The 22,161-nt window shown below is 42.4% G+C and overlaps 1 protein-coding gene across 6 annotated transcripts in view; it reads left to right on the top strand.

Moving 5' to 3' along the window:
• Positions 1 to 22,161, top strand: part of EXPH5 (exophilin 5) — an 89,666-nt gene that overhangs the window by 36,738 nt on the left and 30,767 nt on the right. For 4 of the 6 annotated variants that reach the window (XM_050758679.1, XM_050758680.1, XM_050758678.1 and 1 more), the window contains exons 2-3: positions 16,780 to 16,940; positions 19,398 to 19,560. In XM_050758679.1, the coding sequence (XP_050614636.1) occupies positions 16,780 to 16,940; positions 19,398 to 19,560 (324 nt within the window). The other 2 variants (XM_050758683.1, XM_050758682.1) reach the window with 1 other exon arrangement.

Raw genomic sequence — 22,161 nt, 5'->3', positions numbered from 1 at the left:
GTAACTTGATAGAAAGCAGCTGAATATGGGAGAAGGAATAATCTATTTTGGAGAGCCGGGGAGGCCTCTGTAAAGATGTGACATTTTAGCTAAGACCTAAATGGCACAAAGGCATAGCCACGTCACAAACTAGGGAAGAGCATTTCAGGTAGAGGGAACAAGTCTGAAGCCCAGTGGGAGCCAGCTTGGCCTGTTAGAGGGAAAAAGGAAGCCAAATGCTGAGTGGAGAGGAAAGAGGAGTGATTAAAAGTGGTAGAAAAGGCAGAAGGTCAGACACTATGTAGCCTTGAAGACCACAGAGTTTAACATTGTATTCTAAGCGTGATGAGAAGCTGCTGGAGGGATTTAAGCAGGGGATGGCATGACATATCTTACATTTACAAAAAATCACGTTCAATAACATTGATGGGGGCCAGGCCTGATGGCTCATGCCTGTAATCCCAGCACTTTGGGAGGCCAAGGCAGGCAGATCACTTGAGGCCAGGAGTTCGAGACCAGCCTGGTCAACATGGCAAAACCCCATCTCTAATAAAAATATAAAATTAGCTGGGCTTGGTTGCGCATGCCTACTGTAATCCCAGCTACTCGGGAGGCTGAGGGAGGAGAATCGCTTGAACCTGGGAGGCAGAGGTTGCAGTGAGCCAAGATTGTGCCACTGCATTCCAGTCTAGGTGACAGAGCAAGACTCCATCTCAAAACAAACAAACAAAAACAAAACAAAACAAAAATAAAATTGATGGGATGCCACTGATTTGTACTGACCTTCTCCCGTACTGGGTCCCAGGAGATCAAACCAAAATGGAAACACTCTTAAGTGCCACATGATCAAACTGAAACTTAAAAAACAAAAACAGGCAAATCCCCAAATAGTCCAGATTTTCCAAAAAAAAAAAAAAAAAAAAAACACCAGCAGATTCACAACTAATCACAAAGGGCCCACCCAACGCCCACATGATAAGGAAGGTTTCCCTGCTTTAACCCTTACAAGGAAAGTAATCTGAAGTAGCCTGATGTTAATCAGTCCACTTTTTTGTATTATGCTGTTGTATTGTTCCTGTTCAAGCTGTCTTGTAAAAACCCATTGTTCTTCCAGGCAAGATGCTACTCAATTCATGAATCACTAATAAATGCCAATTAGATCTTTAAAACTCATTTTGTTGAAATTTTGTTCTTTGGCCATCACTCTTGCTCCTGCATGGAGCCTGGATGGAAGGGGAGCCACAGTGGAAGCAAGGAGACAGATTGGGGCTTGTATTAGTCCGTTCTCACGCTGCTATGAAGGCATACCTGAGACTGGGTGATTTATAAAGGAAAGAGATTTGATTGACTCACAGTTACGCATGGCTGGGGAGGCCTCAGGAAACTTACAAATATAGCGGAAGGGAAAGCAAACACATCCTTTTTCACATGGCGGCAGGAGAGAGAAGTGCCCAGTGAAGTGGGGTAAACCCCTTATAAAACCATAAGGTCTCCTGAGAACTCATTCACTATCGTGAGAACAGCATAGGGGAACCACCCCCATGATCTAATCACCTCCCACAAGGTCCCTCCCCCAATACGTGGGGATTAGAATTCAGAATACAATTCAAGATGAGATTTTGGGTGGGGACACAACCAAACCATATCAGGGCTCCTGCAGACATCCAGGTGAAAGATGGTGGTGGCTTGGGCCAGGGAGGTGGCTATGGAGATACTTGCTAGACTGCAGGCTCCAGAAAGGTGAGAATCTTTGTCTCTTTGGACACTAATGTATTCCAAGCTGCTCGAACAGTGTATGATATATAGTAAATGCTCAATAAATTTTAGTTGAATCAATAGATGGTTATTTTCTGAAATTAGAGTCCAGGTTTAAGATAAATAAAAGTATAAGCTGTTCACGTATGCTCGAATAGTATGCCTTATTCAGATGTGGAATAGTATGTGTTTTTAGACATTTTAATAAAGTACATGCAATATTCTTGCAGTTGTGTGGCCCAAACCGTAGCATCAGACAATGCATTCAGTGCAGTGTGAGAGTGAGCCTGGTGACAACAGGCAGTGAGCCTTGCCCAGTGCACTCCTCTTGTCTTGAGCTTGCCATCTAAGCTGTGTTTATGAACATCTGCACTGCAGTTTGTTTTCTCATGATCATGCGTTGATTTACGTACAACATAGAAAACTGGGAGTAGATCTGTTGGGCCTTTGCCAAATAGCTGATGTTTTTGAGTTTCTTTACAGGATAAGGAAACCTGAGGATGATTCCCTCTCTTTTTTGTGGGGGGAGACAGGGTCTCACTCTGTCACCCAAGGCTGGAGTGCAGTGGCATGATCTTGGCTCACTGCAACCTCTGCCTCTTGGCTTCAAGTGATTCTCCTGCCTCAGCCAGCCAAGTACCAGGGACTACAGGAGCGTGCTACCACACCTGGCTAATTTTTTTGTATCTTTAGTAGATACGGGGTTTCACCATGTTGGCCAAGCTGGTCTCAAACTCCTGACATCAAGTGATCCACCCACTTTGGCCTCCCTAAGTGCTGGGATTACAGGCCTGAGCCACTGTGCCCAGCCATGATTCTCTTTACTACCATAGAACTCATTAGTGTTGGGAGTGGTGATACATAATTCCCACCCTCCAACCCCATTATCCCTCCACCATCTTTACCACCCATCCTGCATATTTCACAGGTCACAATGACAGTGTTTCATTTGTTCCAGGCACAGCTGTACGGGCCTTACATACATTAACTCCAGTAATCCTCACACAAGCTCCAGGAGATATTACTCTTATCCCCACTTTACAAATGTGCAAACTGAGGCACAGAGAGGTTAAAATCACACCCAGTTAATAAAGATCAGGGTGGCTGGGCATGGTGGCTCACATCTGTAATCCCAGCACTTTGGGAGGCTGAGGTGGGAGGACCACTGGAGGCCAGGAGTTCAAGACCAGCCTGGCCAACATGGCAAAACACCATCTCTACAAAAATTAACTGGGCGTGCATGCCTGTAATCCCAGCTACTCAGGAGGCTAAGGCAGGAGAATCACTTGAACCCAGGAGGCAGAGGTTGCAGTGAGCTGAGATCATACCACTGCATTCCAGCCTGTGCAACAGAGTGAGACCCTGTCTCAAAAAAAAAAAAAAAAAAAAAAAAAAAAAAAAAAAAAAAAAAAAGTCAGGAGCCACATTCATCCCAGGAAGTCTGATTTCAATTTAGCCTCTCAGTATTTTAATTTCTTCACTGGTAAAATAGGGATATTATCTACCTTCACAAGGGTTCTTGTGAAGTTTAAATTAGTTAGTATGTGTAACATGCCTGGCCCAGGGCAAGCACTGTGTGACTGCTACCTATGATTAGCTTTCCAGTATTATTCCTATGGAAAAATTGCTTTTTACGTACACGATTTTAATTTATGTATAGGATCACATCTTGCACTTATGTCAAATATCAAGTGAACTGGTTCACAATGATGGCAAAATAAGTTGGTAGAACTCATTTATTATCCCCTAGATGGAGCAAATATATATTGATCTACCAGGAGTCTGGGACCATGCTAGGCCCTGGGGATACCAAAACAAATGAGACACAACACCTGTCCTCAAGGAGCTGATGGCCTGGTGACACAACCAAATAGGCACATGACAAGTAATTAAATGTGATTTGGTAAATACAGAAGTGACAGTGGGTGATTTCCTAGCTGGCTCAGGTAAAAGGTATAAATTCAAAAAGGGATCACGTAAACCTAGGAAGACAGAAGAGCTCTGATGAGCTACAAGAGGGACTGTCACTTAAACCCTAAGTCTGACCTCAGGGTGGACAGCTAGTCCTTTCTACAGCGCCTTCTTGAGGGTGACTGTTGGTCAAGGGCGACTATTGGTGAGAGACTAATCACTGTGCTCTGAACCAGAAAGGAATTACACATCCTTATTGCTACTTAGATAACTTATCTTTTCTTTCTGTTGTGAGTTTCTAGATGTTTTGTAAAAAGAAACATCCGGCCGGGCGCGGTGGCTGAAGCCTGTAATCCCAGCACTTTGGGAGGCCGAGATGGGCAGATCATGAGGTTAGGAGATTGAGACCATCCTGGCTAACACGGTGAAACCCCGTCTCTACTAAAAAAAAATACAAAAAACTAGCCGGGCGAGGTGGCGGGCACCTGTAGTCCCAGCTACTCGGGAGGCTGAGGCAGGAGAATGGCGCAAACCCGGGAGGCGGAGCTTGCAGTGAGCTGAGATCCGGCCACTGCACTCCAGCCTGGGTGACAAAGCGAGACTCCGTCTCAACAAAAAAAAAAAAAAAGAAAGAAACATCCAGAAAGATTGCAATGGTCAATTTATTGCATTTTTTTTTTTTTTTTTTTTTTTAGATAGAGTCTCACTCTGTCGCCCAAGCTGGAGTGCAGTGGCACAATCTCAGCTCACTGCAACCTCTGCCTCCCCAGTTCAAGCAATTTTCCTGCCTCAGCCTCCCCAGGTAGCTGGGATTACAGGCACCCGCCATTACACTGGCTAATTTTTTTTGTATGTTTTATAGAGACGGGGTTTCACCATGTTGGCCAGGCTGATTTCAAACTCCTGTCCTCAAGTGATCTGCTCACCTCGGCCTCCCAAAGTGCTGGGATTACAGGCATGAGCCACTCACTGCACCTGGCCTTTTTTGTTCTTTTCTTTCACCCAGGCTGGAGTGCAGTGGCACGATCTCAGCTCACTGCAGCCTTGACCTCCTGAGCTCAGATTCTCCCACCTCAGCCTCTTGAATAGCAGGGATTACAGGCACGCACTAGCATGCCCAGCTAGTTTTGTTCGTTTGTTTGGGGTTTTTTGTAGAGACAGAGTCTCAGTACGTTGCTGGTCTCAAACTCCTGGGCTCAAGCAGTCCTCCCGCCTTGGGTTCCCAAAGGCGCTGGAATTACAGACATGAGCTACCATACAATGGTCAATTTTTTAAATACAGAAAATATTGCTTTTTATCCTAGAGTAGGCAGTCTCTATCACAGCCATTCATGGAGTTGAAGTGGGCTTTATTATCCAGCCTGGCTTAAAAGCTGGTGCCATTATTTCGTTGCCTCTCTTTGAGTCCTAAAGGCTGCTGCTGTTACTGTTGTTACTGCTTGCTTGCTTGCTTTATAAAGTTGACCACTTTTCCTTATCTGAGCTTCCCTTCCTTCAGACTTCCGTGTATGATTTAACTTTACACTTATGAAAAGAACAATTTGCTTGCTTGCTTTTTCTAATTCTTGCCCCTCCCTGAGTCTTGGCCATGGGCTGAACCAAAGAACAGGCTCTGATGTCAGGGACAAAGGCTCTCAAATAACAATCTTTTCAGAAGATCAACAGGGAGAGAGACCAGGCCCCGGATGATGAAGCTGCTGGTGCAGCCACTGAGCCACAAGGCTTTCTCTTCCTTCACTCTGCCTCTTTCTGACAGGGACTGCACAACAGTTGTTCTAAAGCTTTCCCTGGAGGGTGAGTGGTAAGAAACCTGTTACCTAGAGGTATCACCTTTCTGAAGTAGGAGAACAGAAAGCCACACTCTCCCCAGGTGGTGAGTCTCTTGGGGCTTCAGGGTTTTGAAAAGGCTCTTGCTTGGACATCCTGATCCATCCTCCATGATGACGCTGGCCCGACGTTTAAGCTCTGACTCGGGATACAGTTCCTGCCCCATCCTCTCCATTTGTGCTTTTCTGTGTGTCATGGTTGCTGGGCAATAGGACAAAATTATGTTTGGATTCCTGCGTGGGAGGGAAACTTTAAAGCTGCTTTGATCTGCAAATCAAGGGACAAATTCACTTTCACAGGATTTGGTGTAATTGGAAACTTTATTCTGGGGTTGGCTGATGGCTGAACTTGTAGGAGATCAAGGGACTATTTGGCAAGACGTCCTTGAAGGCTGGAGTGGAGGGTTGATAGAGATTGGGGTGCTTAGCTGCCTGGAAGGAGAACAAGGTGTAACAAGATGGTCAGGTCAGCGAAGATCAGCGAAGATGTGAAAGAAAAAAAAAGATGTGTGTACAGAAGCAAGGGAGTAAGAAAAGTGAAAGAGAAATGTCGGAGATGTCAGAGAAGAGATAAAAACAGAAGTGAGAACATCAAAAAGAGGAATGGATGCCCTTGGCAAGAGGAGCTGATAAAGGGAACTATTTTGAGAAACATTTGAGATTTTTCTGACAAGAAAATGGAAGCTATTCCTGGCTCAGGGAATTGTTTGTTTTCAAAACTTGCATAACTGCTCTCTCTTCAATCATATCTGAATTCTCGTTACTGCCTGTTTAATTGGCAAAAGTCACTGTAAGTTTATATCAATTACATTGTTTATTAGTGGGATTAATAATGCCCACAGACAACGAGATACACGGTTAGGAGAACATGGGTTTTAGACTCAGAGGCGTGTGGGTTCACGTCTCAGTTCGGCAGCTCCAGCAGAACTGCCACGTTCTCTCTGTAAATGAGGATGGTGCTGGAGCGGTGTTAGGGTGAGGACTGGCAATAAGGACTGCAAAATCCAGCAGGTGGCAAGAGCTCAATTCGTATCATCGGTTATTATTTTTTATTTGTATTATTTCACCCGAAGACAGGGTGTTTGGCCAGATTATATCTGGAGACCTCTTTCGGCTTTATGAGATTTCTCAATGATTTGGATGTGATGTAGGAATGTTGAGGTTTTTCTGATCATAGATTTTAGAATGGGAGATATCTTCAAGATAACCTCATCTGTATGCATGTTTTTTTCAATTTATACATAACGAACCGCCCCAAAATTTATTTTTATTTTTATTTATTTGTTTTTTTGAGACGAACTCTCACTCTGTTCCCCAGGCTGGAGTGCAGTTGCACAGTCTTGGCTCACTGCAACCTCACCTCCCGGGTTCAAGCAATTCTCCTGCCTCAGCCTCCCGAGGAGCTGGGATTACAAGAGTGCAACACCACGCCCGGCTAATTTCTGTATTTTTAGTAGAGACAGGGTTTCTCCATGTTAGCTAGGTTGGTCTCAAACTCCTGGCCTCAAGTCATCTGCCTGTCTCGGCCTCCCAAAGTAGTGCTGGTATTTCAGGTGTGAGCCACCGCTCCCGGTCTCACCCCAAAATTTAAAGGCTTAAAACTACTTCTGTTTATTAGCTTAGCATTCTATGGGCTAGCCATTTGGGCTGGACTCAGCTAGGTGGGTTGCCCGGGATCACACATTGGGCACCACTATGACAGCCTGGCTGGGTCTGGATGGTCTAAGATGCCTTCACCCACGTGTTGGGTAGTTAGCAATGGCTCTCTGCTGGGCCTCTTTCTGTGCACGGTCTCATCTTCAAGGAGACCAACCCAAGCTTCCTTATACAGAAGTCTCAAGGTCTCAAGAGGAAGAGAGCAGAAGCTGTAAGATACATTGAGGCCTGGATTCAGAAATCTCAGTTTCACTTCCACCATGTTCTATTGGTTTTAGCAAGTGCGAGTCTGGCCCAGATTCCAGGAGGAGGTGAAGGGAGGTGCCTCTTAACAGCAGTTGTCCTGGGTCAGTCTCACTTCAAAGGCCAGAACTCTTTCTGTTTTGCTTCCTTGGTAATAGTAAACACAATGCCATCACTGACTACCCGAACCTTGAATTTTCTGGCTGTTGACTGTACCTGTTCATCCACTTTCCTGACAACGACTAAGAAAGAGGTTAAAGAGACCTTGCCTCAGCCGGGTGCAGTGGCTCACGCCTGTAATCCCAGCACTTTGGGAGGCCGAGGCGGGTGGATCATGAGGTCAGGAGATCGAGACCATCCTGGCTAACACGGTGAAACCACGTCTCTACTAAAAATACAAAAATTAACCAGGCGAGGTGGTGGGGCCTGTAGTCTCAGCTACTCGGGAAGCTGAGGCAGAATGGCGTGAACCCAGGAGGCAGAGCTTGCAGTGAGCCGAGATTGCGCCACTGCACAACAGCCTGGGCGACAGAGCGAGACTCCATTGCCAAGGAGTGTACCTCCAGGAATGATAGGAATTGTGGAGGAATTCTTTGCAAACAATCTACCCATCATTTATTCCTCTTCAACAAGTGGGGAAAGAAAAACCAAGAAAGTTAAATATTTGGCCAAGATCACCCAGCTAGAATCTGACACTACTCGTGGGCTCTGTCTCCTATCTGACAGTAACTCAAGAATGGGCCAGGGAGGGTTTCATTAACAAGGAGCAGACAAGAGGGGCCAACGAATTACTTAAAACAACGACTGGGAGATAAACGGACAGCTGTCATTTACTGAGCATGTTCTAAATGGTTAGTACACAATTAATTTGTCATGGAGAAAAGATGGGCACAAACCCTTGCTCAGAATAAAGACTAACAAAAGTGACAAGCAAATGTCAGCAAGGACTAAGCTGGGAAAGACAGAGAGGAGGGGGAGGTGGGTGTCATAACTCAAGGCTGGAAATAAAGGAAAAATAAGTTTAACTCAGGAATAGGAGTATAAGAGGAGTGGCGTATTCATGAGGTGCTAAGGTGAAATCCAAGGCAGCATTTCGCAGACAGATTCATGTGAATGAAGAAAGGACATTTTGACTTGGAGCAGAGGGCTGGGCCTCTGGCCCAGCAAGAAAAGACCTGATTTAATTTAATCAAGTTGATCAGCCTCAGGGTAAAACAAATTAGAAGTGTAGACAACAGTTCCTTGTGATATGTTGAGTCAAGCTGGACTAATTAAGCAGGCAAGCTGTGTATTAGTAATTTCACTGTATGTATGTCATTCTCAACCCTGAGGTTCTCATTGGCATAAAGTGCACTGTACGTCCCAATTGGCGCTGAATATATAACAAGCCCACATGGAAGAGGAAGAGCCTTGTGCAGGCTGGTTATGAAGTTGGTTGAATTCTGTTTACAAACAAATGTTATCTTTGTCAAACTGGGACTAGCGGGAATGGAAAGTACGGTCCTCAAGATTCATGTCACCGCATTTCCACTTTATGTTTAGATTTTTTTCTTACTTGCTAATGTCGAGCTTATTTGATGGTTTTTTTAAGTAAATGAATGAATCTAGACCACTGATTTTATAACTGTTGTGCTCTTTTTAGTACCAGAAGCTCAGTAAACCATTGTAAATGTACAAACTATACTTCCTGGGGATCTTGGGTGCGTAGGGTTAAGAAGATGAATTACAGGTACCCAGAGAGTTTGAGTTTAGACTTTTATGTCATATTTTCTCTTCCTGGGTCACCCTTACATCAAAGGCCAAAACTATTTCTGTGTTGCTTCCTTGGTAATAGTAAACATGATGCCATTATTGACTACCTGAACCTTGAATATCCTGGCTGACGACTGTACCTGTTAATCACTTTCCTGACAGCCATCCCTAGAGTCATCCTTGAAATATTTCTGCTTCAAAAATATTTGAATTTCTTCAAAATCTTGCCCCTTTCATGTATCTGCATGCCACTACTGTCTGAATTTCATTTCTCATTATCTTCAGGAAACAAATACTAGCATAAACGTATCTACGGATTATTTATATTTTACTTCCAACAGCCCTAACCAGAGTAGGGTTTGTATAGCTCAACATTCAAAATTTAATCAAAATGAAAGTCAATCTCATTACAATAAGACGATGATCAAAAACAGGAAAAGAAAGTCAAAAACTTTCTTATTTAAAACACATAAGAAAAATGAGCTTTTTAAAATTAAACATTTCTTATTCCAATAAAGAACTCTGAGACACTGAGCTTTTTTCTTTTTTTAAAAGGTGGAGTCTCACTCTGTCACCCAGGCTGGAGTGCAGTGGTGCAATCTCGGCTCACTGCAACCTCCCTCTCCTGTGTTTAAGTGATTCTCCTGCCTCAGCCTCCTGAGTAGCTGGGATTACAGGCGCCCACCACCAAGCCTGGCTAATTTTGTATTTTTAGTAGAGACGGGGTTTTGCCATGTTGGCCAGGCTGGTCTTGAACTCCTGACCTCAGTGATCCACCTGCCTCAGCCTCCCAAAGTGCTGGGATTACAGGCGTGAGCCACCACACCCGGCTAAGACACTGATTTATAAATTGACAAAATATACAATTGCCAAATCACAAAGTATAATTACTAAACAGACCTAAAGGAAGAGTTCAAGCCTTCCTATTATCAAAGAAATGTAACATATTTTATTAAACAAAGAAAAGAAAGATTCTTAAAAAGAAAAATAATTACTAACAATTATAAATAGTACCACCAAAATATTAAATTAGAAAAATAAAAATACTTGAAATAGTACCTTGTCTTCTAAGGATGCCTAGTGGCAGACTTGTACTTTGCTGGCATAAATGATATTGGTGTAGCTATTTTGGTAGTATGTATAAAGAATGACAAAAAGGGCTGGGGTCTGTTGTTCATGCCTGTAATCCCAGCACTTTGGGATGCCAAGGTGGGAGGATCAATTGAGGCCAAGAGTGAGAGACCAGCCTGGGCAACAGAGTGAGAGCTCTATCTCTACAAAAAACTATAATATTAGCTGGGCATAGCAGCATGCACCTGTAGTCCTAGTTACTCAAGAGGTTGAGGCAAGAGAGTCATTTGAGCCCAGGAGTTCGAGGTTGCAGTGAGCTGTGATGGCACCACTGCACTCCAGCCAGGACAACAGAGTGAGACCCTGTCTCTAGAAAAAATAAAATTTAACTTTAAAAAAAAATCACAAAAATGTTTTGACTCTTTGGCCCAATCATTCTACTTTCGTGTCTGACAGACACTATACAAATAGAAAATGCACAATAATATTTATTACAGCAATAGTTATAAAGAAAATTCTCAATGTCCTGGATGAGGAGAATAATAAATAAAGGATGGAAAACACACTAGCTTGAATATTATGCAAATACTTAATGATTGCTCTGAAGATGAGTGATGTTAAAGGTGTTATTTAGGTTTCGGTAATGTTAAGTTTTTGCAGTGTTAACTTTTGGGTTTTTAAAGATTATATATGCATGATATCTGTAAGTGGCATCTTCTTTTTTTTTTTTTTTTGAGACAGAGTCTTATTCTGTCATCCAGGCTGGAGTGCAGTGGTGCGATCTCAGCTCACTGCAAGCTCCACCTCCTGGGTTCACGCCATTCTCCTGCCTCAGCCTCCCAAGTAGCTGGGACTACAGGTGCCTGCCACCACATCCAGCTAATTTTTTTCTTTTTTTTTTTTTTTTTTTTTTGTATTTTAGTAGAGATGGGGTTTCACCGTGTTAGCCAGGCTGGTCTCGATCTCCTGACCTCATGATCCACCCGCTTTGGCCTCCCAAAGTGCTGGGATTACAGGCGTGAGCCACCGTGCCTGGCTTGTGAGTGGCATCTTCTATGCACTTCTGTAAATCAGAAGTCTAGGAATCTTCCTTGATGTGTCTCTACCCCTACTCCCCAAAACGCCATTACTTGGGAATCACTTTTCACCTTAAGTCACCCTGAACACAAAGTCTCCAGCTTCCCCACTACCATCCTGGTCCAAGCAAGCACCTCTTTCTTTTAGATCCTACAAGTATCCCGACTGGTCTCCTGCCCTCCACTGGAATCTACTCTCTACCTGCAGCTAGGATGATCTTTCAAAAATGCAAATCCAATGTGTCTTGCCCCTGCTGAGCCATCAATCATTGTTGCATGACCAAACACCAAACCGCAGAACCTTACCCCTAATGCTATGTTATCTAACAGCTGCCTGTCTTTCTGTTTACTTGGGCTTCCTCTCTGTCCCCGCACTCCAGCTACACAGGCCTTACTTCAATTCCTTACTTCTTCTCTGGGTGCACTTGTTGCTCTACAGAGTCTACCCCTCTGCCTGGAAAGCTCTCTCCCAGACCCTTCTGCCATGACCCTTTGGCCTCATCCTTCGTCCTTCATTCTTCCAGCCCGATGTCATCTCAGGGAAATCTTCACTGGTGGTGCCTCAGCCCAGGTCCTTGTTATGTGCTCTCTTAGCAGCTATTTACTGGTTTTTGTTTTGTTTTGTTTTTTCAAGGCAGAGTCTCGCTGTGTCACCCAGGCTGGAGTGCAGTAGTACGATCTCGGCTCACTGCATCCTCCACCTCCCGAGTTCAAGCGATTCTCCTGCCTCACCCTCCTGAGTAGCTGAGACTACAGGCGTGTGCCACCACACCCAGCTCACTTTTTGTATTTTTAGTAAAGATGGGGTTTCACCATGTTAGCCAGGATGGTCTCAATCTTCTAACCTCATGATCCGCCTGCCTTGGCCTCCCAATGTACTGGGATTACAGGCGTAAGCCACTGTGCCCGGCCTATTTACTATTTTTTTAGACCAGATCTCACTCTTTTGCCCAGGCTGAGTGCAGTGATGTGATCCTAGGTCACTGAGCCTCCAGCTCCTGGGTTCAAGGGATCATCCTGCCTCCGCCTCCTGAACAGCTGAGACTACAGGAGCACACCACTACACCTGGCTAATTTTTAAATTTTTTGTAGAAATGGGTTTCCGCTATGTTGGCCAGGCTGGTCTCTCACTCCTGGCCTCAAGTGATCCTCCCACCTTATTTCCCAAAGCACTGGGATTACAGACAAGAGCAACCACACCCACCCCTATTTACTTTTTTATTGTTTCCCCCTGACACACACCCCCACTCCAGCAGAATTTAAATCCCATGAAGGCAGGGACTTGTTCACTGTTCTTTGCCCAGGGTTCAAATGTGTGTTGAGTGAATAAGTCATATTTACCACTATTTGTTACCTTATGTCAATATTGTTATTGGATTCATATCTGTCTCTCCCACTAGACTGTAATCTCTCTAGGGTGGGAGCTCACCACTGTATGCCACCATTGTATGCCAGCATTTGCACCATAGGAGGCCTTCCACAAACCTATATTGAATATTATATATATATCTCAGCATCCCAAGTAGCTGGGACCACAGGTGCAAGCAACCACACCTGGCTAACTTTTAAACTTTTTGTAGAGACAGGGTCTCACCATGTTGCCCAGGCTGGTCTTGAATTCCTGGACTCAAGCAATCCACCTCCCTTGGCCTCCCAAAGTGCTGGGATTACTGGTGTGAGCTACCGCGCCCAGCCTGGATATATTTTATCTCAATTGTGTTAGAAATGCAGCAGAAAAATCACACCGAAAAAGTAATATTGACTGTGTTCAGATTATGACAATATTACTGATTTCTTTCTGTCTCCAGAAAAAAAAATTGATGGAAAAGTGAAAACACAAATAAAAATTCACAATTAAACAAAAAGAAGAAATAGCTCCATATATTGTAGATATTGTATAATAAAAAAATAAAATGAAAAATAATAAGCTAAAAATAGAAATGATACCTATAATTAATCTACTCTAAAACATCAGGTGTTTTCAACTTTTTTTTTTCAGTGTGCCCAAAAGGGGAATCATTTTTACATAGCTATAATCATAGATAAATGTTGTATTTTCATTTTCCTGCTTCATGTTATGTCATGCGCATTTTCCCAGGATTCTATGTTGTCTACATAATTATTGTTAACAACTCAGTTGCTCAGTTAAATTAATGTTCTTGGGGTGGGGTTATTGCTGTAAGATAAATTTCCTGGTGTGGATTTCAAAGTATATGAGTACTTTCAGGGAAATACAGATTTCTGGCTTCACTGGCCAGAAGACAGAAAAGAAGCAGGCAGTGGTGGGTATGTACACAACTGTGGAAGGAAAGCTTGAGGTACGATTAAGTGAACTGTGATTACTTTTAAAAGAGAGTCAGGGCTCGGCATGGTGGCTCATGCCTGTAATCTCAACAGTTTGAGAGGCTGAAGCGGGAGGATCGCTTGAGGCCAGGAGTTCAAGGCAAGCCTGGGCAACAGAGTGAGATTCTGTCTCTACAAAAATCAGTCAGGGACGGTGGTCCCAGCTAAGGAAGGAGACCGCTACTACTCCTGCTGCCCTCCTCCCCCCACCTTGCCTAGTTCACAAGACAGGAGGAAAGAGAGAAAGCAAAAAGTTAGAAAGAAACAAAAGTAAGATAAATAGCCAGACAACCTTGGCACCACCATCCGGCCCTAGAAGTTAAAAAAAAGTAATAATAATAACATCAACCCCGACCTAAACTACTTGTGTTATCTGTAAATTCCAGACACTGTATGAAAAAAACATTGTAAAACTTTTTGTTCTGTTAGCTGATGCATGTAGCCCCCAGTCACGTTTCCCACGCTTGCTCGATTTATCACGACCCTTTCACGTGGACCCCTTAAAGTTGTAAGCCTTTAAAAAGGCCAAGAATTTCTTTTTCGGGGAGCTCGGCTCTTAAGACGCGAGTCTGCCGACACTCCCGGCAGAATAAAAACCTCTTCTTTCTTTAATCCGGTGTCTGAGGAGTTTTGTCTGCAGCTCGTCCTGCTACACAGCTACTGGGGAGGTTGAGGCCAGAGGATCACTTGAGCCTAGGAGGTCAAGGCTTCAGTGATCTATAATCGCACCACTGCACTCCAGCCTGGGCAACAGAGTGAGACGTTGTCTCTAGAAATAAATGCAGAAATAAAGAAAATGTGTAAAAAGAGAGTCAATATTACACCAAGCCCGTATGGGGAAAATGTTGTTTATATGAAACATTTCTAAGTCAAGTAGCTTGACTGTCTCCTGAAATGAGACCGATGTTTTCAGAAACAGAGAAAGGTGGTGCCAGCTTTTGGGGAACTGACAATTAGGGAGGGCTCCAAGGAAGGGGAGGTCGGGTACAAATGTGGGTCATTAGTAAGTGAGGTGTTCATAAGTTAGAGGCAGCCAGTATTGGTTAGAAGCAGATACTTAGGATCTCTTAGTCTGCTCTGTTGGTAAATGAAGTAGCAATAGAGACAGGAGTACCAGGCATCAGAGGGAGGAAATGGCAAAAAATTTGCATTGAGGCACCAATGCAAATTCTGTAAGTTGAACATGTTGATTGCTGTCTAGTGCTTTGCAAAATGCAAGTCTGGGCAGGGTGACCTCTGGCTCCTTTCTCGAATATTTTATAAAATAGCAGTATCATAGCCCCAAGCAGGAGCCTGAGTTGCAGCCATCTCAGTTCATTGCCTTTTAACTCCAGATTTGCCACTTCGCAAATATCTTGCTCTTCAGTTCCTTAGCAATACAAAGACCCTAACACTGTGCTTTACAGCAGACCCTGGATAAAGGATAACAGCTGCTGAGCCACACGGAATACTTTTCAAAGCAGCAGAATCTCCCAAGGTTGGAACCCAACAACTTGCCTAACTTTTTCATTAGTGCTATCTAAAAGCAACCACTCTATAAGCCTTGTCATCATGTTCTTCAGACCACTTTCTGTTCATTTTGCCTCCGTCCAGGAACATCTCCCTCTGAATTAGGGACCTCTCATTTCCAAACAGTTCTAGAGTCTTCCTTAAATAGAGCAAAATGATCTACTTTGAAAAAAGTATTAATAAATCACAACAACTGGTGATTTAATTAAGAACTTAAAGCAGCATTTTCATTTGAAAGAGAATTGGGCAGGAAAGGGGAGGAGAGAAGAAAAAAAAGTAATAGGATTTCAGGCCACATGTTCTGACAATATGGGGCAGACATATTTGTGCGCCGCATGGCTTTTCTGTCCATCTCAAATTACCCCACTACCTTTGCATTAGACTTGTGCTCACTCATGGGCTTTTGTGTTTTTGTGTGTAAAGAACTTCATTATCTAAGACCATTATATTCGGCAGGGTGCGGTGGCTCACGCCTGTAATCCCAGCACTTTGGGAGGCAGAGGCAGGGGTGATCATTTGTGGTCAGGAGTTCAAGACCAGCCTGGTCAACATGGCAAAACCCCGTCTCTACTAAAAATACAGAAATTAGCCAGGCGTGGTGGGGGGCGCCTGTAATCCCAGCTATTCAGGAGGCTGAGGCAGGAGAATCACTTGAACCCGGGAGGCAGAGGTTGCAGTGAGCCAAGATTACACCACTGCGCTCCAGCCTGGGTGACAGAGAGAGACTCTGTCTCAAAAAATAATAATCATAATAACAAGAGTGTTACATTCAATAATTTCTTTTCTGCATGTTAGCTTTTATCTTTGACCACTGGATGGACAAGCAAGTATCCTATTTGTTACATTCACTGTTGAATCTATTGCCTACCTGGGGCCTCATAAACACTAAATTGATTAACATTGCTCAATAAACATTTAATGAATTAACAAGTGAATGAATGAGTAATCAAAATGAGAATATTCTAGTTTCTGCATGTCATTAGAACATCTATCATTCAATTGCATTATTAGGTCAGGTTTTAGCACATTGCTTAATCCAGGTTGTCCTCATCAGCCTGATGATTAGTTTAACTACTGGCAAAAACTTTTACTTTGCCATCATATTTACAAAGAATACTAAAAAAGAAAAAAAAAGAATATACCTAAAATACATTCAGTGTTGAAAGGGAAATTCTGATTAGAGCCATTTTTTTTCTAGACTCATAGATTATGCTGCTCCTCCATTAGGTAAAGTTTAGCCCATCACATGAATTGGCATTAGATGTGAATGAATTTAAAGAGTGCATTGAGGCTGGACCAGGTGGCTCACTCCTGTAATCCCAGCACTTTGGGAGGCTGAGGCATGCAGATCACTTGAGCTCAGGAGTTCGAGACCAGCCTGGGCAACATGGTGAAACCCTATGTCTACTAAAAATAGAAAAAATTAGCTGGTCATGGTGGTATGCGTCTGTGGTCTCAGCTACTTGGGAAGCTGAGGTGAGAGGATCACTTGAGCCCAGGAGGTGGAGGTTGCAGTGAGATGAGGTTGTGCCACTGTACTCCAGCCTGGTGACAGAGTGAGACCCCCATCTCAAAAAAAAAAAGTACATTGATTTAAGGATGAGCTTGATGTTAAGAAAATAAATAAAGACTGCGCTAATGTTTTTATTTTATTTCAGCAAACTTCAGAAGACAAAGAGGGATATCAGATGGCTTCAGGGAGTGACTGGTGAATGGTTTGAAGAAATTCAAAGAAAAAAGTTTTGCAACGAAACAGATGTTAGCCAGATGTTAAAACAACCACTTACATACAGGCTAAGGAAGGAGATGGCAAAAAATGGTAAGAAAAAGACTTTAGATTTAAAGTTGGTTTCTTTTTTTCTGTGGCATAGTATTGTAGATAATGGCCCAGTGGATCTCCAATGTAACCAATCCATGTTTAGAAATATTTTAAAGTCGTAAGCCACAAAAGTTTATAATACAATATACACTTTAAAAAAAGTGAACTGAAATTTTACTGTAATAATGTCTTGGGGTTTTTTGTTTTTTGTTTTTGTTTTTTTGAATCGGACAAGATAGCATAGTGGGTAGGAATATAGACTGCGATGTCAACAGAGGCCTGGATTCAAATCTACTCTGTCTCTATTCATGTGAGTCTGTTCAAGTCATTTACTCTCTGTAAACCTCAGTTTCCTCATCTTTAAATGGATACAATGATACCTACACCTCATAAGGTGGTTATGAGAATTAAGTAAAATTATGTGTATAGTGTATTAAGCTGGGCGGGGGCAGTGGCTCACAATTGCAATCCCAGCACTTTGGGAGGCTGAGGCAGGAGGTGGCAGGTGCCTGGAGTTTGAGACCAGCCCGGGCAACATGGTGAAACCTCATTTCTACAGAAAAATACAAAAATTAGCTAGACGTAGTGGTGCCCACCTATAGCCCCAGCTACTCTGGAGGCTGAGGCGGGAGGATTAGTTAAGCCTAGGAGGCAGAGGTTGCAGTGAGCTGAGATCATGCCACTGCACTCCGGCCTAGGCAACAGAGTAAGACTGCACCTCAAAAAATAAATAAATAAATAATAAAATACTAAGCTGGAACAGGGTAAGCACTTAAATAAATGGGATGACTATGATGAAGGGGGAGGAAGAAAAAGCGGAGGGGTGGAGGAAAGGAGAATCAGAGATCAGAGAAGGGAGGGAAGGTGGTGGAGGAGCTGCCACACTTCTGGAACTTTGGTAAACTCTATGAATGAGTTCTAATAAATGCCTTCTATATAGAAAAAAAGAAAACTTGCTTTCACAGGGCTATTGCGAAGATAACCAAAGTGCACTAGAAACTATAAAATACTAAAATAAAGTATCTTTTTACTGGCGCAGAGTCACATTGACTACTTTTTTGCATGTTATTAACATTAGTAACATCATGAAACATGTAAAAATAATTCTAAACTTCTATATTGATAATATCTTGCAACTCTCATAATAAACATATCTGTGTTTATTACATATCTGAACTCACAGTTCAGATTTTTTAGATCACCCCCATACATACCCTCTTGACTTTTCCCTTGTCCTAAATTCTCCTAATATTTATAAAGTCAGCATGTCCAAAATCATTATAATATCATGGATTTTTTAAAATTTTATTTATTTATTTATTTTGAGATGGAGTCTCACTCTGTCACCCAGGCTGGAGTGTAGTGGCGCCATCTTGGCTCATTGCAACCTCCACCTCCCAGGTTCAAGCGATTCTCCTACCTCAGCTTCCTGAGTAGCTGGGATTATAGGTGTGCGCCACAACGCCTGGCTAATTTTTTTGTATTTTTAGTAGAGATGGGGTTTCTCCATGTTGGCCAGGCTGGTCTCGAACTCTTGACCTCAGGTGATCCGCCCATCTCAGCCTCCCAAAGTACTGGGATTACAGGCGTGAGCCACTGTGCCTGGCCAATATTATGGATTTTGTATATGTTGATGTTGCCTTTGAATTTGTAATACCCGTATATTATCTATACATATATATTATACATAAACAGGTTGAATATCCGTTATCTGACATGTTTGGGACCAGAAGTATTTCTGATTTCAGATCTTTTTGGATTTTGAAATATTTGCATTATATAAACTGAAAAGTTGAGCATCCCAAATCCAAAAATCCCTAATCTGAAAGGCTCCAGTGAGCATTTTCTTTCAGCATCATGTTGGTGCTCAAATTTTTTTGGATTTTGGAGGAATTTTGGATTTCAAGTTTTTTGGGTTTAGGATGCTCACCCTGTATATGTTACATGCAAACACATATATAAACCATGTATGTAGCAAATACATATCCACAGAGATAGATTTTGGAAACGAATGAAGAACAATCTAAATGACTTAATTTCCTTTTCCTCTACTTTCTTCAGTATAAGAAGTTATGTAGTATGTGTCTATCACCACTGTTATAAGGTACTGAAATAAAAACTTCTGAAGGACAGCATGGTTAAGCAACATGAGAATTGAATGGGGTCCCTGACTTCCTAGCTTGGGTGAGAGGAAGAACACTGTAGGGAATTTGATTCACAGTACACGTGGAAACGTTCCCTACTATTTGAGTTTTCTGTACGCGGCAGAACCATCAGAGGCGCAGGAGAGAGGTGGTTCTGACTCCCTTAGTCCCTGAGGTCTTCATGTGAGGTTGCCTGCCCCGTCTCTAGTCTGCATAGAGGGAGAAAGTGACGTAAGAGCAGAGGCTTCATTCTTTCAAGTATATTTACTTGGAAATAATTGATGTAAAATTTTTACAATTTTTTTTTTTTTAGATCCAATAGAATTACCTACATCAAGATCTAAAAATGTAACTAATCAAAAGAAGCCAACACCTTTTTCTTCCCGGATGAGCTTCAGGTCGTCATTTGCTTCCCTGTTCTCATTCAGGAAATCTGGAAAGGAGACTTCAAAGCTTCCATCGCTGGGACAGAAAGGGTGAGTTAAACTCAGGTCATGTTACGGCCCATTTGTTATCCGATATCAGAGGCCAGCAGCCTGTTTTGTGTTCAAAGTGTTTAATGTTTGTTCTTAGAATTTCAATTCAATTGGTATTCATAACAGAGGAAATGGGACTTAGCTTGCATAGTGATGAAGTTCTTAGGAAACCATGAAATTTGGCTCACCTGAAATCCAACTTCTAACGAACTACAGCGTGCATTGGTGGTGCATTTGGTGAGTGATGGGTTAAATATTGGGAAACAGTGATTGCCAGTTTTTCCACTGCTCCAAGAGTCTGGCCTATGCCCTGGCCAGGAAGATATATTTAAATAAAAACTATTCCTTCTTTGCAGAGTATGTGTCCTGGTCACGTCCTGGTCATAAGGAGAGTTGGGGTATAAAGACTAGGTGAGCGAAAATGTGAGACAAAGAGACTAGAGATAAACAGAATTCTAAAACAGAGGGAGGAAATGTGATTACTGTTACTAGAAATACTGTTCCCATGTGTTTGCTCAGAATGTATAAGGTGAGGGAAGAGAAGCTTTTGGAGCAGCGGAAACTTAGTTCCAGATGGTTCCCAGTTTAGAACTGTGCAAATCAGTTCACTTGACTCAGTATGTTGTTGGATTACTTTGTGAAAAACAAGCAAGGCTATGCTTAAGTGCAATCGAGCTGACTGCTAAATATTTTCGGCATGTCTTCCTGGTTGCAAAGCTTCCCACCCTCTTAAGGTGTTGGCTTGGCACGTGATGTGTTCCGTGTGCCATCAAATCACATGGCGTGTTGCAGCACTAAATAAAAGGTGTTGGAGGTCACTGTCGCTGAGAAACAAGAGGCAGCAAGCAGCTGGTGGGTCGTGTGATGAGGCTGCTGGATTTAGCAGACCACTGTCCTCCCCTCTTGGGTGAATGGAGGGTTTTTCACTTCCAGCTTTCACCCGAGGCTGTTTTTGTCTGATGAAAAAAAGAGCTGACCACAATGTAGATTTATGTGACTGTAGCTACCAGAGTCACTAGCAAGGAAATACTCTTCAAATAGGTGAGTCGTTTCTCTTTGTAAAAATTTTTGAGAGACTAGTGATTCTCGCATTTGGGGGATTTAAAATTGAGAAAATGTTTCTTGCACAGTAAATATTTCTTTGAGGGAGAAAAAAATATTTCCACTGCACGGTATAGCTAGGATTTGTGATATCATTTGTATCTTAGGTGATTTTCTTTAAGGCAGAATGTTGTATAGCTGAACCATCTAATATTAGTAAACCGGGAAAAGTTGAGGAACCTGTTAATTCTATGGGCAAGTTATTTCCAAGCTCATATTGCAAATCATTGCAAAGGTGGATCAAAGAAGATATGGATCTATAATCTTCATGCTGGGTATCATGTTTTTTGGCTATAGACCAAACTGGAAAACATTAAAACTCTTGCAACATTCTGTTTAGCAAATGTTCTTCTTAGATATCGAAATACTTGCAGCTGTCTTTTAACAGGGAGAATTGAAACATAGACACAACATGCAGAAATAAAATAAATATGATCATTTAAGTATATTTATGTGTGTTTAGTAGTTTTCAGAATTTGTCATCTTCAAATACATTTTACTTTCAAAACATAAATGGAATATTTAACATTTATCTTATTATTATTGATATTGATAAGTATTTATTATTTCTGCTGGTGCAGAATATAATTAAAGGCACTGGATTTTGCTCCTAAGAGGTTTCAGAAGACGAAATATAAAAGCATGTTGTTTTTATTTTTAAATTTGAATGTGACCTAAATATTTGGATATGAATCCTATATGTGGGAGAAGAAGTGTTTATTAAAGGGGGCATTGTATTATGAGGAGGTGATATAAATCAGGTCATACATATGAAGGGCTTATAATCTCAGGTAGAACCTAACTTTCTTTGGCAGTGTTGATCTGAAATAGAAAATCAATCTGCAAAATGGACTGTGATTCAGGAGCTCCTCCTTACCTACAAGCACCCTGGGAGGGACTGACAAATGGCCCAGGGACACACAGTCATCCTCTGCAGGCAGCAGTCAGGTTTCTACTTGCTGAAGCCATCAAGGGCTTGACTGGCACACTCAGTGCTCTGGAAAACAAATCAGTAAAGCAATTTAGAAGATCTTTTGCAAATCAGAGAAAAAGAATCAATGCAAGGTGAAAGATAGCCTTCTGATCAGCACTTTAAAACGTGCTTATCAGAGACTTTTTTTTTCCTCTTTTTTAAGCTTTGGTTCTAACTGAGAAATGCACTGGGTAATAGGCAACCCTCCCCAGAAGAACATGGACTTCATCATTTCACCAGATTCACTTGTTCCCTTTAAGGCCTAGCCAATAATAGGATATGATATCTTCAAGCTCTGATTTCCTAATATCAGAGATAAAAAGCCATAGGAACACAGTGACCTGGTGAATTTGTAAAAAATGTAAAAAGAAAGGCCTGTCATGGCGGCTTATGCCTGTAATCCCGGCACTTGGGGAGGGCAAGGCGGAAGGATCACTTGAGCCCAGGAATTTTGAGACCAGCTTGAGCAACATGCTGAAACCCCATCTCTACCAAAAAGATAAATTATCTGGGCATGGTGGCTCAAG

The sequence above is a fragment of the Macaca thibetana genome, chromosome 14 (genome assembly GCF_024542745.1).
Source record: "Macaca thibetana thibetana isolate TM-01 chromosome 14, ASM2454274v1, whole genome shotgun sequence".
Classification (NCBI taxonomy): Eukaryota; Metazoa; Chordata; class Mammalia; order Primates; family Cercopithecidae; genus Macaca; species Macaca thibetana.
The sequence above is the reverse complement of the archived record's forward strand: the minus strand, read 5'-3'. Positions and strand labels throughout refer to the sequence as shown.